This window comes from Bradysia coprophila, assembly GCF_014529535.1.
Source record: "Bradysia coprophila strain Holo2 chromosome X unlocalized genomic scaffold, BU_Bcop_v1 contig_12, whole genome shotgun sequence".
NCBI lineage: Eukaryota > Metazoa > Arthropoda > Insecta > Diptera > Sciaridae > Bradysia > Bradysia coprophila.
The window spans coordinates 214,601-231,540 of record NW_023503293.1 but is presented as its reverse complement, the minus strand read 5'-3'; the positions used below and the strand labels follow the sequence as shown (position 1 = coordinate 231,540).

Sequence of the window (16,940 nt, the reverse complement as noted above, 5' to 3'; positions counted from 1 at the left end):
GAATATACAACTTAAAAAAATTAAAGAAAAAACAATCCAACGAAAATACATGCGATATATAATACACAAAGAGTTCAAGAGTTGTACTAGAAAATAATTTTGTATAGGAAAAAAAGTTCTGATGTTTTTTTTTTTGCAAAGAGTATACCAGGAACCAAGATGCTTCTCTCCTTTTACTTTATGGCTATTATATTTTGTGTATCAGTCGTGCAACAATCCGAGCAAGTAAAATAAACGTAATTTCACTATATCTACATTGTAAGACCGGCGAACATTCATTTTATAACAACATACAGAAGAAAGAAGAAAGAAAAAACTCCCTCAAAAACATTGAGGTACCACGGGCATTTTCCCGGAAATTATGTATTTATTTTCCATTTACATTATTAAAAAAAAAAAAATAGAACAGAAAATGAAAAGAAAATCCATCGCGTATTGCAATAGGATGAGACTTCAAGTACAAAAGTGGAGAGTGAAATTCAAAGAAGAGAAAAAGATTATGTTAAAATTATGTTGTTTTCTATGAATATTGAAATGGAAAATGTGTCGTAAAAAGAAGAAAGCGTTTCGTTTTTTTTTTTTTGAAAAAAGCGCACAATATACAATGAAACAAAGAAAAACAATGTGTTTTTCTGTTAAATGCTCACATCGTGAAAAATGCTTTGTGTTTCATATTGAATTGAAAAAGCTTAACACATTTATATCGATGGCGTGAAATGTGAGTAACAGAGGGATATGCCTTCAACGAAACAGGTTATTACATTTCCCGTGTGTGTATTTGTGTGTTATTAAAAAAAAGGAAAATAAAATTTGACTAAGTAGCTTCATTTTGCGAGTGTGTTTTTAATCGATTAAAATTGGCGCATAAAGTTTTGCGAAGCACATCGACTAATTTATTGGAGAATATGATCAAATAGTAAACGCTTACTCGTTTTCCTCGTTTCCCTCGTGGACCCTTCTCTCCAGGCGGTCCGGGCGGGCCAACTGGTCCTGGTTCACCACGTTCTCCAAGACCTGGTGGACCTAAAATTTTATTTCTGATAAGTACTAAGATAACCGGAACACTTCTAAGATATGCGTCATGACAAATCTATTTCGCAAGCTGTCACGTTGAACGTTCATTGCCGAAACCGTTTTTACATTGAACGAAAGGAATGGAATTATTTGAAATTAATTTGGTTTGTTAATTCGGATCTGCAACAGTTTCTTGATTTCCAATTAAAAAGGCTTCAGTTAGTCCAACGGTCTTGTTACCCGTCTATGTAATTACAATTGATTGAACTAGTGTTGAAATATCGCGACAGATTCTCCGGCTCATGACGGAAATCACTCATTCGTTGTTAAAAAAGCCTACTAGCAAGCGTTGGGAAAATACCGATTATTACATCGAGTGTAAAAACTTTACTAACAGAAAAACAGAGGTCATACCAAAGGTTGTTTCCAAGAAAGAGTCAATTCACGCCGTAAGTGCGGTCAAAATTCAAAATGGAAAGTGCAGAGGTCTTTCCGATGGTCTTTCTAACGCAGCATCGTTTTCATACAAGGAAGCGTTGAAATGTATTTTTCATACCTAGGACTTCGTCACACTTTTTCTCCGTCCAATATGAAAAATACTATTTGTACCACGGACTAAAAGTCTTTTTTAGCATATTCGATTCCAGACCTCGCCTTCGGCGCTGTCTGGAAACTTCTCACACGCTAAAAAAGACTTTTAGTCCTAGGTACGAAATGTACTATTTCGGTTCATTTTTTCATCAAATCGTTCACTTAAAATTCAAATTTTAGGCATACTTACGGCGTGAATTGTGATACAGACCCGTAAAATGCATCAAAATTGAAATAGAAAGTGTAGTTCAGTCGGTTAAAGGATCGCCAGGGAAGGTGATGATTCCCACATGTGCACCCCCGAAAAGCGAAAAGCCGAGGGGTAACCGACTGGCCAAAATGGTGGCAAATCAATTTCTAATTCCTGTCAATTCCGTTTAATTACCTCAATTACCGGACCAACTCGTCTAATTGCCGGATTCGCTCTATTTCCTTCAATTCCTTTCAATTCCGTTCAATTCCGTTCAATTCCTTTCAATTCCCTTTCAATTCCCTTTCAATTTCCTTTCAATACCCTTTCAATTTCTAAAGGTACTTCCTGTCAATTCCTTTTAATTGCTCTTAATTCCTTTCATTTCTTTAATTAACGGATTAACACCACTACTTGCCGGATTCGCCCTTCGATTCCTATAATTCCAATCAATTCCTTCAATTCCACGAATTTTCGAAATAATTGCTCGATATTTTCAAATAGATATAAACTTAAAGTCAAAGTTAAACCCTTAAGCATTTTGGAAAAAGAATCGTCAGACTATATCAAGAAAAAATTTGGAACAACTATGTTGTCCGACATTTGTGACTCATTTTGTTAGAATCTTTAATTTTTACTCATACAGTGAACGACATCTCAAATGTCTCACTGTCATTTTTTTCAGAGAATGTCATTGTGAATTTGCAATGACACAGTAAAATTCTCAGAAAAATTTGACAGTGAGACATTTGAGATGTCGTTCACTGTACTTTTAGAAGAGATTTTTCAATTTCAATTTAGATTGAACCGTCCAATTGACTGCAGTTTTGTTTAAAATGATTTCACATCGCAGATCATTGTTTATTTTAGATAAATAGTATTTTTCGTACCAAGTCAGGAAATGACGAAAAACTTTTGTGCCGACAACTGAAATACGACATATTTTGCCATGATTTTTCATTAAGAAATGTCAGTTTTTCCCGAACTATATATCGTGCAGGAATAGTTAGGCAATTTCGCGGATTGTAGCGCGAACGAAGTGAGGGCGACAAGCGAAAGTGCCTAAAATAAACCGTCCACAACAGATGCGTATACAACGTTTCATGCTGAGGGCCTAAGTTACGAGAAAAATTCCGTAATTTATGCCCAGTGCATGAAAAAAACTTAATTTCTTTACGATTTATGGTTTATGGTGAATGTGAAGTGTATATGTTTTCAAGAAAGTTGCTGTGTTTTGTCTATTTCAGTTGTCCGATGCACAAAACGTTGTTCGTACCTCGACAGGAAATGGATTTGTTCAGCACACGTCAGCAAAGGCAAAAGCACTCAATTTTTTGTTTCGCTCAAGTGATCGACATCGTAAGATTTTAGGCTTTTGAAAAGTTGATGGAATAGATGATATTGTCGCTGATGCATTTTTTTTGTAAATTTGGTTTGAAACTGGAGCATTTCGCAAAGGCAATGCCCCAGCCTAACATTCCCCCGACGAATATTCACTTGTTTGTTGCGGCTCAAACTCTTCTGTATCTGACTAACAAGAATCGTCCGAAGAAGAATCCTTCAGTGTGCATATTTTGAACATAAAAGGACGTTGGACCTGTTCTAAAATGGAACTGATCAACACTGTACACTGTTATTTATTGTGCGGGAGCTTTTAAAATTAAAACAAAAAGGAAATAATGTGGTTTTGAATTCGCTGGTCCTTCTTTCCGATAATCACACTTATCAGCATTTACTCTCATTTACTTTCAATTCCTTACAATTCCACATATTTCCAGTCAATTCCTATCAATTCCTGCCAATTCCGATCAATTCCGGTCAATTCCATCAATTCCAATTATTTACCGGATACTCCGGCAATTCCTTTGAGGGTGTGTAGTCAATTTCCCGAGTCGGTTACCCCTCGCGAAAAGCATGTATAATTCATTACAAAACTGGAGATAAAAAAAATTAAAGTCACGTTTTTGTGCATCAACAAACTTCACACGAAAACTCGACCTTTCAACTTTTTATCCCTTGTTATGTCAGTAACTATTGGATGGGTCTAATATAATTAGTAATAAGTATGGAAGGAAGCCTTCCTCAAATCTAATCTAATTTAATGGAGGAATATGCCATTTGAACATTCTGCGAATAGTCACTTTATTATACTTTGGCTATTCGCACATCGTGCGAAAAGTCTAATAAAGTGACTATTCACACAATGTGCGAATAGACTCTTCTACCAAAGTTAAAGTGATCATTTTAATAACATAAATACTTTCTCGATATAACCTAGCCGCTAAAGTTTTTATGGAATAAATGATGCTAATTCCGATCGATCCAACTATTATAAATCTTCCGTAATTTCATTAATTTCTGTTTCTCCCTGCATGTAATTCCATTGTATACACACAAAAATACGTCCGTTCTTTTTTTCACAATCCGAAAATAAATTCTCCAAATGATAACAACCTAACAACAAAAGTCAATTCAAACAATCATGACAGCATATCTCGATGTTATTTTTATGGAATATATATATATTCGATATACGTTCGTTACACAATGAGGTTAATACACACAACACAATATTTTTTGGTGTATGTGTATACATATAATATGATATGATAAAATAAACAAACCTGGTGGTCCCGGCGGCCCTGGCGGCCCTTCAATAATACTCGTCGACAATTGATCACCTTTTAATGTGGCTGTCAGTCCTCTATCTCCTTTGTCACCCTTATCTCCCTTGAATGGGAAAGAGGAAAAAAACGAAATTTTTATTATAAATACAAATGGATTTTCCAATGGTTTTATTCGTCCTTTGTCTGTCATGTTGCTTCTTGTTGGAGTCAATAAACTGTTGTTTATTTCTATTCGATAGTAGATAGTAAGGGATTCGCAGATAATTTATCTGATATAAAGCAATCGTATGTTGTGCGTACACACATAATTCTGCATAATATACGAATAATTTACGCATCGATTTAAGGAATAAAGAAGATGCCATTCCATTCAGTAAAACGCTAGTAAATTTCCATAAAATAATTAATTATTTAATTTTGGATGGAAGGCTCGATGGAAGGATAATTGAAACAAAATACCATTAGCAAAACAAATCAACCGTTAAAAGACATTTGCATGAAAACAATCGAGCTTCGAATATTAAGAGCTTCCCCTAGATAAGCATCGACCCCAAAAATGGAAAAGTCTAATCAATTGATTAATAATGGTTCGTTTTGCCCTCCTTCATTTCCCATCTTCGTATTCATAAACACATAAAATGAATACCCAGAAATTATGATCCAATTTAAAACATTTTTAAATTCAGATTAAGTCATAACTCATTTCCGTTTTTCTTGATGTTTTTGTTGTTGGAGGTGTTGTGTTATTTTTTTCAACAATTTTTTTTTAAAGATTTTTTGGCGAAAAGAAAATAATCTGCTTGGCATTAAATGAGATCAAACAGGAATATAAACGATGAACTTAACGATACTGGATGTAAGGCAGAAAAAAAATGTTTATTTATCAATCCAATCGGTTTAAATGAATTTATGGTAATTTTGCGGACAAGTAAAAAATTAAAGAAATTTTAGCTTTTAACGTTAGGCGTTTTGGTTATTATTTTTGTGTAAGAGGAAAACTGAACATGAGATGATGGAAACCACGTTGTGGTTAAGTGTGGCGGAGAGCTCTTTTTCTATCGTTCACCAAACTTTTGATGAGTAGCATTACGTTAGGAATGTTAATTTGAACTTTAAAACCTCTAATAACGTCTCTGAATGTTCCAGATGGATTTTAATGCGACCTTGTCGGACTTCCAACCTCAACTTTTATAATTTTTAAATTCCTATTTTATTTGGGTTACGACTCCATTGGAAAAATGGCAGTCTACTGTCTGCGTAACCTCATCAAAGACCATTGTGAATGAACAAAAATAAAAAGACAATAAAGATTTTACAGTAGCAGCTCGTATTCGGTCATTACCCTATTTACTATAACTGATTTATTTCCAATAAATAGGCGAAACTCGAGGGGAGACTATTAAAAAAATCATCTCTCGCGAATTTTTATTTCCTTCAGTTTCAATTTCACTAAAAAAAATCCCTTCATTCTCTCTCTCTCTCTCTCGTCTCAGTCAGTATTCGATCCAGTTTTAACTACCATTCAGTATAGTTTTCAGACAATCTACTTGATCTCTGCTTTTTATTATATTCCTGCCCGATCAAATATTGTTGACCCAACGATATTCTACATGATCGAGTATAAATAAAGACCCCAAGTTCTAGTTAAATTGCAGATTTTATAACTCCAACCACTCACTTTTCGGATATCTCCCTTTTTTGGCCAATTCACAAAAAAAAAACTTTCTCGTAATATATAACCGTAATGGCATTCGAGGATATCCTAATTCACCTATACATCCGATATGACCTTTTCACCCTGTTTGAACATTTTTCTAAACAGTAATTTTCAATTTGATTAAAAAGTTTTTTTTTTGCGTAAATAATTTATCTTTGGAACGCAACATTTCACGTTTGATGCCCGACTCTGTACGATTTTAAGCTACAACGTCTCGTCCGTCGTATAAAGTGTATAATGTAAGTGGGTATACATAAAGATAATCAAACGAGTCAAAGGTTATAAAAGGCAAAGGAGAAAGTGTTTGCGGATGGAATGGTTTGATGCTAATGGATTTTATTAAAATGATGCTAATTTTTCCTTCAAAATTTTGTATGCGATAAAAAGAAAAGAAAGTGCGGATAATTGAAATTCATTTTTGTTCTGCTTCGTTAATAGCAACAATTAAGATCGTAATTTAGTTTTCAACGGATATAACTAGCGGTTTATTGAGTGAAGACTTATTAAGACTCAAATAAATTTAGATTGGTTAATTTTTGTATTTTTTATGGTACTTGATATATGATGTCTAATAGGCGTTGTGTAAGGATGATTGACACAAAATTAATAAAGGAAAACCTTTGGTTCGCTGAAATGATCTTAAATGATTACCTTATTTCCAGGTGGTCCAGGTGGGCCTGCAGGTCCAATTGGTCCTGTTTCGCCAGCAGGGCCTTTCTCACCAGGTGGTCCTACTTCACCAGTTCCAGGTCTGGGAAATAAAAATTTATTTAGACCTCAATGTACACAGTGAAATATATCCTGCAAAATTCTTTCTAAAAAAAACAGTACATGACAGTAAAATTTAGACATGAATTTGCTGCAGCTGCTTTTGGTCCCTCTCATACCAACAAAACTGCTCATACGTCTTTATAAGGTTTTACAACTAAAACGGCGTATAATTTGCTTGTGTGAGTGGACCAATTAATGTCTAAATTTCACTGACGTCGACTGTCTAACTTTTTGAGTTTCTTTGAGGTGTCTTTTAAAGGCAAAAGTATTCATCAAGGATCAATTTTCAGATGACAGGCTCTGGTAATAAATTATCATAAGGTCGTTGACAGTGTTTTGAGGACGCAAAAACCAACCGATATTTGGCTTATATGAAACATAAACAAGTAAACATTTTTTACCACAAATCACGTATCATTTGCGTATTGGCGTTTCGACTACCACCAACTATCGGTTCATGTATTTTATATGGATTATATGGAAATCACGATTCACACACCTCTTGGCTCACAGAAAACATTAATTTTAATTAATGAAATTTATTTAAAATAGTTATTTTTGGTTTAATTACGAGGCCAAATGTTCAATCTTCATAATAATCAGAGGATTTCGGGAAGAAGACGTGCAAAGTTAAAAAGTGTCACGTTACCTCAAATCACGGTCAACTACCTTTCTTATCGTCAAAACCTTTAAAAGCAAAATTAACTTATGGGTTGATAAATTTTGTGAAGTTCTATGAAAGTAGGTTAAGTATTTCCTTATGAGTACCGTCAAAACTAATCCAATATGTTAATGACTTACCTTCCGTCCAGTCCTGGTATTCCAGCGATACCCACAGGTCCAGGCGGTCCAGGAGGTCCAGGTTCGCCGGGTTCACCCTATGAATGAACGCAGTTTTGTAATTTTATCAACAAAATAAAAGTATTCACAGTCATCCCGATAGCCATCACCATTTTAACGATAGAACAACAAGATATAAAAATGAAAATCAAGCAAATAATAGACGACTAGACAGCATACAAAACTATTAGGATGATTAAGCAAAAAGAATAAAGGAAAGAAGGGCCATACGTGTGAAATATATTATTTTGTTTAGTTCGTTTTCCACACAACAAACTACTTACTTTTAATTGTATAACAGTAGCAGCTGATATATTATGCCCCGCAGCTTGCAATCCCTTTTATTTTTTATTTATACAGAACACACAGAACATAGAAAAAATGATAAAAAATAAAAAAAATATTAAAAATGATAATACAAAATATAAAAAAATGAAACAAATAATCATAGCCAACGTATATATATATAAAAAAATATGAAATTCTACCGTAGACAAGATAAAATGAAAATTATATGAGTCTATAACAGTTAAATAGAGACAGATATTCTATTATTTTCTGTTAATAATGTGGATATGTTCGGAATGGAAAACATATCAAGCTTAACCGATATTACCAAACGAGACAGTGCGGCAATTTTCACATAATTAGTTGAAATAATTATCGGCGAATATATTAAATCTGCCAAAAGAAAGAACAAATCAACATTTCTGCATCGAACAACCGCCAGACTAGGTAGGTAGGTCATCAAACTACACTTCCACCGAAAATAATCGTTGTGATTTTAGTAAATAGACCAATAGGATTCACAACCGATCCAGAAACTTTTCCATTTTCCACAGCTGGTCCAGTGAATCAAATGTAACTTTATCCTGCTCGTTGACTAATTCAGTCGATTAGGATGTAATCAATAAATTTTCGGTCAGCCCGGGAACATAATAATCATTCATTGACGCAGTCATTACACATTTTGTGTAAATCCCAATTTTCGCATGATGACAGCCGGACGAATTTTACGATCAACTATAGCTGATAAAATAATTCCAATTGTTCGCAACATTCGTTACAAATTGGGTATATTAATAATGTTATTGCTTAATTTCCGGGAGATCGGAATCTGTTATGCACCAGGCATCCATTCATATTTGAATGGATAAATAAACCGGACGAGATGGGTCAATGTTAATTGGATATATGAAAAAAAAATATAAGTGGGTCGTTGGCTGTATAATGGAATAATTTGCGCATGCTACAAAAAAGGGCGCGTTATTAATTGAATGTTTCTAATTTCATTTCCACAAAACTGATAAGTTCACGTAAGACTTGAAAATTATAAGTTGTCCCTCCATATTGGGACGGGATGGCTCAGTGGTTTCATACTAGTATTACATCTAAATGAACCGGGTTCGATTCCCGTGTCAGACAATTTCACATGGAATTTTTCTAGCGACTGTATCGCTTTGGTAACGTCCTAAAGTTCACTCAAGCTTCATAATTTCGGAAGTTGCAGTGTGTTTGGTGTAATGGCTCGTATGGCATAACCCAAATACGATGAATTTGTGTGCATATGTCTAGCCTACATGAAGACTAGATATCAATTAAGCACTTAACTTTAATCACAAAGTACATACTTCCAGGTGTCGTTCTGAAGTCACGTTGGACAGACTGCACTTGTTGTTATTGGCAGTAGAAAGCTGTTAGTGAGGTCATCAAATCATATACTTTGTGTGAAGAATTTACTCATAATTTTCAAGTTTTACATTTTACTACAACTTATAGGAAGTGTAAATCGCAATTTCCCTACAGCACAAAAAAGTTAATTGTACGTGAAACAACAATCAATAATTAATGTAACATAAAAAGCAACAAATATTTCTCGCTGTCATAGAGGTACTGACGGCCTGTGATGGTATAGTTCCTTCTGGTAAACGTGCTAGACATTGATAATGGAAATTGTAGCAAATAGGAATTGACTCAATAGATTGGGACCACAACAAATTTCATTAATATCATGCAGAGTTTTCTCAATTTGTTAAAACAGCTAAAAATAGTTCTGACGCACCAATGAACTACATAATGAAACTAGCTATACAAATAACAAAAATACTAAAAAAAAACCAAACGTCTACCCAACAGTACACCACAACACGACAATAAATAATCATTTTTTCTTTAAATTTAACTACCTTAACTGCTACAATTTCGGCGTAGCCTAGGGATCCTCCGCGAAGTGTCGTAACTGATCTCTTTAAACCCTGGTATTAAGAATTATTTCATTAATCACAGAAAATCACAGAAAATCTACTTATAACACTACGCACTGTTTAAAAGAAAAGAAAAGGCCAAAACTATGAAATTTTCGGTAATGAAACACGAGAGCATAATTTATTAAGAATGGAATTCGGAAATAAAGCGCACAGCAGGAAATTCAGTTACAAATTTATCAAGAATACCTTTCCTAATTAATCGATCACGTAAATCTAATTAGACATTTGCACAGTGTGTAATGCACACGTTTGTTATTTCAGTTGCGTGGCGCTGGTATGTACTATATACATCGTCAACATAACAACAATTTTTGAATTTGAATAAAATTTTCGTGTTGCATTTTGTATTTGCGTTTATTTCTAGAGAGATAGAAGGGCTTTTTGTGCATGTTCTAAGTGTACGACTGTAACAATAGAAACTCTTATCAGTAAAAACGAATATTTGATTATAGAACTAACTGGTGCATACAAAATACGGCATACTATGCAGCTGTTCACCGATTATATCGCTGTATATTCACCATAATAGGAATCAAATAACAAATTTATGTTTCCAAACACATTTCCGACAAAAATATAATTTCAATTGTTCAATTTTCGGAATTTTATTGGAAATTTGGTTTGGCGGATAAAAAAAATAGCGGCCATATATCACAGGTCTCCGACCGAATCCATTGGAACTGAATGAAAGTTTAATTTTATTTAATGAACAATGCCAACAACTAGTTCGAAAATAAATGGATGAATTATTACTGGCATCACTGAACAGTAGCCTACCTACAATCGACAAAAACATGCACAATAACTTGGCGCACAAAAATTGTATTTTTGCATTGGTAGTGTGGTACGAAGTAATGGGGACTAATTGGTTTAAGTGAGCTGTTTGTAGCAATTTTTATTTTAAATATTCAAGTTCGACGATGAAAAAACAGGTCGAATGCGTAGCCTATAATGACCATTTTTAGGATCTGTGGCACACAAGTACCGTCCCAAACAATAGTAATAGAAAATTAGAGGTACCGACAATATCAATTAAAGATATATAGAGACCTCGGAGTGAGGTACAGGGGAAGATGTAAGTTGTACGACTACAAAGACTTTTCAGGTGATCTTTTTCAATTTTCACGTATAATTTCTTTACGACAGTATGTACTAGTTTCGCACTAATTAATGAGTGATAAAACGGGACAAGTTCCATTAGCGACTTATAGGAAAAATGAAAATTAATTCATTCAGCTCCACTTCAAGTAGGCTGACAATGTCATTACAAGATTTTCTTGGTAAGTTAAACCAAAAAATGTAGTTTGTCTATTCGCAACCAAGCTGAATCAATGATATTTCATTTTTATTATAATTCGCTAATGTCATATGTCCCGTTTTTGCATTTAACTATTCAATATGCAACATTTTGCACTATGTAAACGTGTAAACGTTTAGCACTTGGTGTACGAGTTCGTACGGGGACAACGTCAACGACGTCTTATGCTCTCATCTGTTTTTAAGGATATTCGAATAGAAAAAAATGATTGAATTGAAAGAAAAGCATGAAATAAATTTTACCTTAACCGCTTGGAAAACATCGATGCCAGCACTTTCACCTTTTGATCCTTTTTCGCCAGGACGTCCCTGATAAGCAACGATTTAGCATTAAGTTACTGTATTCCATTTATTGTGTTTTGAATCGAAATAAGAGAAGGAAAAAAAAACTTACAGGTTCGCCTTTGGGTCCATCTAATCCAATCGGTCCCTAAAAATATATCGATTTAGTATACTTCGTATATATATGTAGTATATATAACCGCATGCAATGAAGGTATGAAATGTGGTTTTTCTTATCAATATTTTGTAAGTCGGTAAATCGAACACTTAATGTTAGTGCAATACAGTTATCGTAGACAAAGCTAATAATTTATAATTTGCAAAAATGTTAGTTTATTTGTTATAGTGGCAGGTTCCTATACTTTCCCAATCATTCATTTTTTTTACTTTACTTGGGAGGGAATGTGCCTTTTTACCTCACTAGGAAAAAGTCTTTCGCTCGCTTGTAAAGTACGCCGTACTATACTCGTGAAATAATTTCATATCTCATACCACGATGAGTAAACGTACCTCGGGCTAAAGCACTCGGATTCTTTTGCTCATCTGGATACGTGATATCAAATTCCTTCACTGGTATAATAATGTACTCTTCCTGTTATTAGCCAATATTTACCAAAGCCAAACAACCATAACAACACTGTAATATGTTAAAATTTACGAGAATAAAGTTGTAGATGTCTTTCACCGACAGCAGCTCAACGAGCTGAGCAATAGGTGTTCCTGAGTGCCAGTATATTCATATTTGGTTGGACATAAAAGTTAGCCTTTGTTACGGTGCGGTTGACATAATATCGGGAGACAAATGCATTTTACAAACATCACAGCAAGTTACGAGTTGTTTCAAATTTTTGGTCTATTTATCTCCCGTTCATCCTTTAATGGTTATTTAGGTTGGTGCAATAAACTTTCTCTCACATTTTGAATCAAATTGGATCCGAGGTATACAGTACATACGAACTTTGCAGAAAGGTTATTCGTGTGAAAAATGTGATGCATTTTTCATTTTATGTTAACGTTTTAAAGGTATATAACGCCATCGTTGCAGAAAATACGACGACCACCAGAAACAAATCCTTACAGAGGGAATCATAAGCGGGCTTTTCGTTTTTTCGAGTGTTTGCACCAATGCAACTGTAAACGTTGTCTACTTTGCGAGCTATTTTGTAAAGGATTTTAAATCTCTGTTTTGACGAAAAGGATTTTCTTGCGAGTAAATCAGTGAAGATAACATCATCGTGCTGCTGCCTGTTGTATTTGAACAAATAATACTCAAGGACAAATCACAGGATGGACAGGACATTTTAAGTCTTAATTTATTATCAAGTTGGTTATTCGAAAAGAGTTTGGAGCAAATTTTAAAGTATGCACTTAGTGGTTCATGACTATTATTAAAATGGTAGAGTAGGATTGTCATTGGTCCTACGTGTTTTTCCATCATAAATTGGCAGATTTAAAAATATGTAAACATAGAACAGGATTTACTTCCGCTGTGCTTTCTCGTTTATACATCTTTCCCTAAGTGTTGAAAGGTTAAGTAGATCGTAACTATAGAAACATGCGATGTTGATCGACATTTTGCCTAGGCCACCACGCCACCATTTTTTAATTTAAAACAAAACGGTTTATCTCTGAGTACCGCAGCATAAAAGCTGTTCAAAGACCAGAGTCCGGAATTTTTTTGTTATTGATTCAACAAGTCTAAAACAGGATACCAACAAGACTATGAACCATTTTATTGCTGTAAAATAAAACTCAATCGTTCGTTTTAAGCTTTTTCCATTGTACTATTCCGTTCAATAAAATGAGAAAAAAAAACTCAATTTCCATTTTGATTATTTAACGTAACGAGAAGCCTACCAATAAATACACAAAAAAAAACAATGACTCAATTGTCCTTCTACACATAAAACCGTATTGTTCAACATACCGCGCTGCAAATAAATGTAATTTATTAGTACGCTAACTAAACCCCAATATGGCGTAAAAAAAATGCAAATAAAAAAAATAATTTGCATTTTAATCTCGATGCGGTCACTTTTCCGCCCATCGACAGTCCTTTGCGTTAACTCCCCAATTTTCGCTTTAACAAATTTTCCATAGAAAGAAAAAGAACAGAGAAAAAATATTTTAGTTTTCATTTTCCAACCCATTTGGGACTAGACCATTCTCTGTACATATATATATATATATATATATATATGTCTACGTTACACACGTACAAAATAGCAGCATCAAACGGAATATAAGCTACTAAATACTTATACATCCCCATATGACTTCAACAATAAAGAGACGACCCTATGTAATTTAATTGAAAATCTTTTGCTTCATCTCTATGGCTGATAGTATTACTATTACCAGTGTATAGGCTATATATAACGATGTTTTTGATATTGCATAACGTTAAGTCAGCCTTTTTGATGTTATGCCAAAATATAACATAGGAACATAGCAGATGAGCAGCGTTTAACAATTCATAAAGTTTAAGATCTTAATCCACAAGTATAATCAATAGAATAATCTTGGGGATAATGGGTAGCAGTAGCGGATATTGTACGCTATATGTATATACTCAAATAGTATGTATGCATATAACTCCGTTCATAAATGAAAACTTGAAAACTTGGACAATGCAATATGATGTTCTGTAAATTAGTTTACTAAAATGCGATATTTTGTTTGGAGATAATATAATGAAAGAGTTGTACATCGGGTTTTCGGTGGAAAAGATGTACTGTGTGATGGGCACTGTGTGCTGGAAATGGTTATATTATTTGTGTGTATAGGGTTTCGTTTCGCCATCGTGGAGATGGAGAAAATTTCTGTTTTTGTGGTAGACAAGCGTGCCAAGAAAATAGAATGTTAATTGTTGAACATAATTAATTTGTCGATGCTGTAATGTTGATGTATGGGAGGGATATATTTCATTGTCAATTTAAAACGAAATTTAGAATTTATAACACATTGGGAAAAACTTGTTGGTTAGATGCCGTTCTCGTCTATTGTTGTTTTGTTCATAAGGTTTCATAAGGTTTTTCCGGCAAAAACTTTTGTGAACTGGAATGGATACATTGTACAAACGATTTCACTTTGAAGGCTACAGTTTCATGCTTTTGCTTCATCTGGTCGTTTTGATGTTATCTTACCATATACATATTTCTGTGCAAGCGTATTTCTCTCACTACACTGATGTATGTTACATGAAAACACAACAACCGATCAGCTTAAGCCGAAACTAAAAATAGTAACATTTTTATTGGAGCTCACTTTATTGACTTTTGTTTTCGGTTTCTACTTAATTAATATTGTTAATAGTAAAACACAAAAATTGAAAATTAAATTTAGTTTACCATCTAAGACCTCAACACCTACAAACACACATGTTAGACGTTTATGTTAGACAAAGACTACAGATTAATGTCCAGTTTACGTTTATCTAAAATACTTTCTGTTCTGTAACCTTACCATAAAACCGCGATCACCTTTGGGACCTCTTGCCGCCTAAATTAAAAAAAAATATGAAAAACAAAAATCAAAATTGGTAAAATTGTATCAATGGAGGTGGCTCGTTTTGTTTCTAGAATTTTGTAGCTATTGTACCTATAGTTCCTTTCTAAATTGACAACATTGATTTCTTCGCTTTTACAATTCTTAATGTAGTTATCAGCCAGTGACTATCTACTCTCTTTAAATAATAATCGAAGGGGATAACAAAAATGAGAGTGTCCCGAACGTAATCTTATCCACTGAATCCCGTTGTCAACAAAGTATCTACATCTGAAAAGTCTTAACAATATTGGTTTTCCTTTGTCGTTTATGTTTTAATGGTAGTGTGACTCCCTTCAAGTAAATGTGAAAAATAAATCTTTCCTTTAGAGCAACAAGCAACAGTTGATCCCGTTTTAAAGCGTCGTCAAAGCGGCTCAGTATTACAAAAACTTAATATAAGTTTTACGAAACTTGACCAAAGCATATAATAATAACACCTGAGGAGCTTTTGGTGTAAAGCGGTAGGAATCGCCTTGAAAACTGTATACTTTACCATCTTCAAAAAGATTTCAAGAAATTCATTTTTTAAATCTAATCATTACCAGTAATAAAAGCTATAAGAACAAGTTTTTAAGAGTGTGATTTCGTGCAAGAAAAAACCGCACCGACGTGTAGACATAGAATTTCATACAAATATTAACGCACTAGTGCGGGAATGTGACGTTTGTAAAAATATCGTGCATAAAATCTAACCCTTAAGACCGGATTATGTCTGTATACGTCGTCAAATAAACATGAAACTACGCATACGTTATGTTGTCAAATGCTTGCAAAATAGTAATTTATGACATCGAGTTATAATTTCATCTGGAACATTAACATATATTCGCTTCAGCTGATTTTCAATTGGTTCCTCTCATGGCAAACAAAACTGCTTATGAATGTTTATACGGATTTATGCATGCGCGTGGTAGTGGTAGAACCGTAAGTGAATTAACTGAAAATCAGCTGAAACTCAGCGGTAATTTGATTGCACTTTACTGTATTTGTTCTTCAGTCATTATCAGTATAGCAAAAATAGACGAGTCTCTGCTTATATATTCTATTAAAAACCTGTTACAGACGGCTGCCATCTGCTATAGACAACGAAAGCAATAATGAATGTCAAGCTCCGACTAATGATGAGCAAAAAAAGTGTTCAAAACAAACAAAGTAAAAGATTACTGATATCAATCTTTGAAAATCTTTGATCAAATGAAGTAATAGATCATAGTAAAATTGTTAATATGCTTGCCGTCTCTGACAGGTTAAGGCGAACACTTTGGAAACAGTGAGAGGAAAGTTAAATTTGACATGTTTTCTAATTTGGGAGTTTTTGTGGTAAGTAATTTATTCACAAGAATTTCGTTGAACAAATAAAAATCTAGATCTACATCAACAAGAACGAAATACTAAAATAACAAATCTAGATTGTCATTTGTTAAACAAATTTTGTGTGTAATTATTTACAAACCACAATAACTCTTCACACAGAAAATATGTGAATAATTCCCTGGAATAATAAATTGGAAATATTTAAAGATGACTCGCCCCTTCCGTGTAAATGATTTATCTCGTGTTTGGAACATTACATTACCTGATGAATGAATAAAAAATTATAATTTCAAATAAATGTCTGGTAATGTTGCATCCAACCAGATATTACCAAATGAGTGCTATGAACACCAGTCATTTTGGACAGTAATGAGTTTTATAAGAAAAAAATCGATTTGTAAATAAAAAAAAAGAGAAGGAAAAAAGAAAATGGAAAAGAACTCATGTTTTAGCAGATTACA

General features: G+C 33.8%; 1 protein-coding gene across 12 annotated transcripts in view; it reads right to left on the bottom strand.

Moving 5' to 3' along the window:
- LOC119067469 (collagen alpha chain CG42342) overlaps positions 1-16,940 on the bottom strand; it is a 221,188-nt gene that overhangs the window by 14,347 nt on the left and 189,901 nt on the right. For 5 of the 12 annotated variants that reach the window (XM_037170460.1, XM_037170461.1, XM_037170468.1 and 2 more), the window contains exons 4-12: positions 15,082-15,117; positions 11,729-11,764; positions 11,578-11,643; positions 9,937-10,005; positions 8,035-8,088; positions 7,712-7,788; positions 6,791-6,890; positions 4,420-4,525; positions 929-1,023 (exon numbers count right to left, since the gene is read on the bottom strand). In XM_037170460.1, the coding sequence (XP_037026355.1) occupies positions 929-1,023; positions 4,420-4,525; positions 6,791-6,890; positions 7,712-7,788; positions 8,035-8,088; positions 9,937-10,005; positions 11,578-11,643; positions 11,729-11,764; positions 15,082-15,117 (639 nt within the window). The remainder of the gene's footprint in view (positions 1-928; positions 1,024-4,419; positions 4,526-6,790; positions 6,891-7,711; positions 7,789-8,034; positions 8,089-9,936; positions 10,006-11,577; positions 11,644-11,728; positions 11,765-15,081; positions 15,118-16,940) is intronic. The other 7 variants (XM_037170464.1, XM_037170463.1, XM_037170462.1 and 4 more) reach the window with 5 other exon arrangements.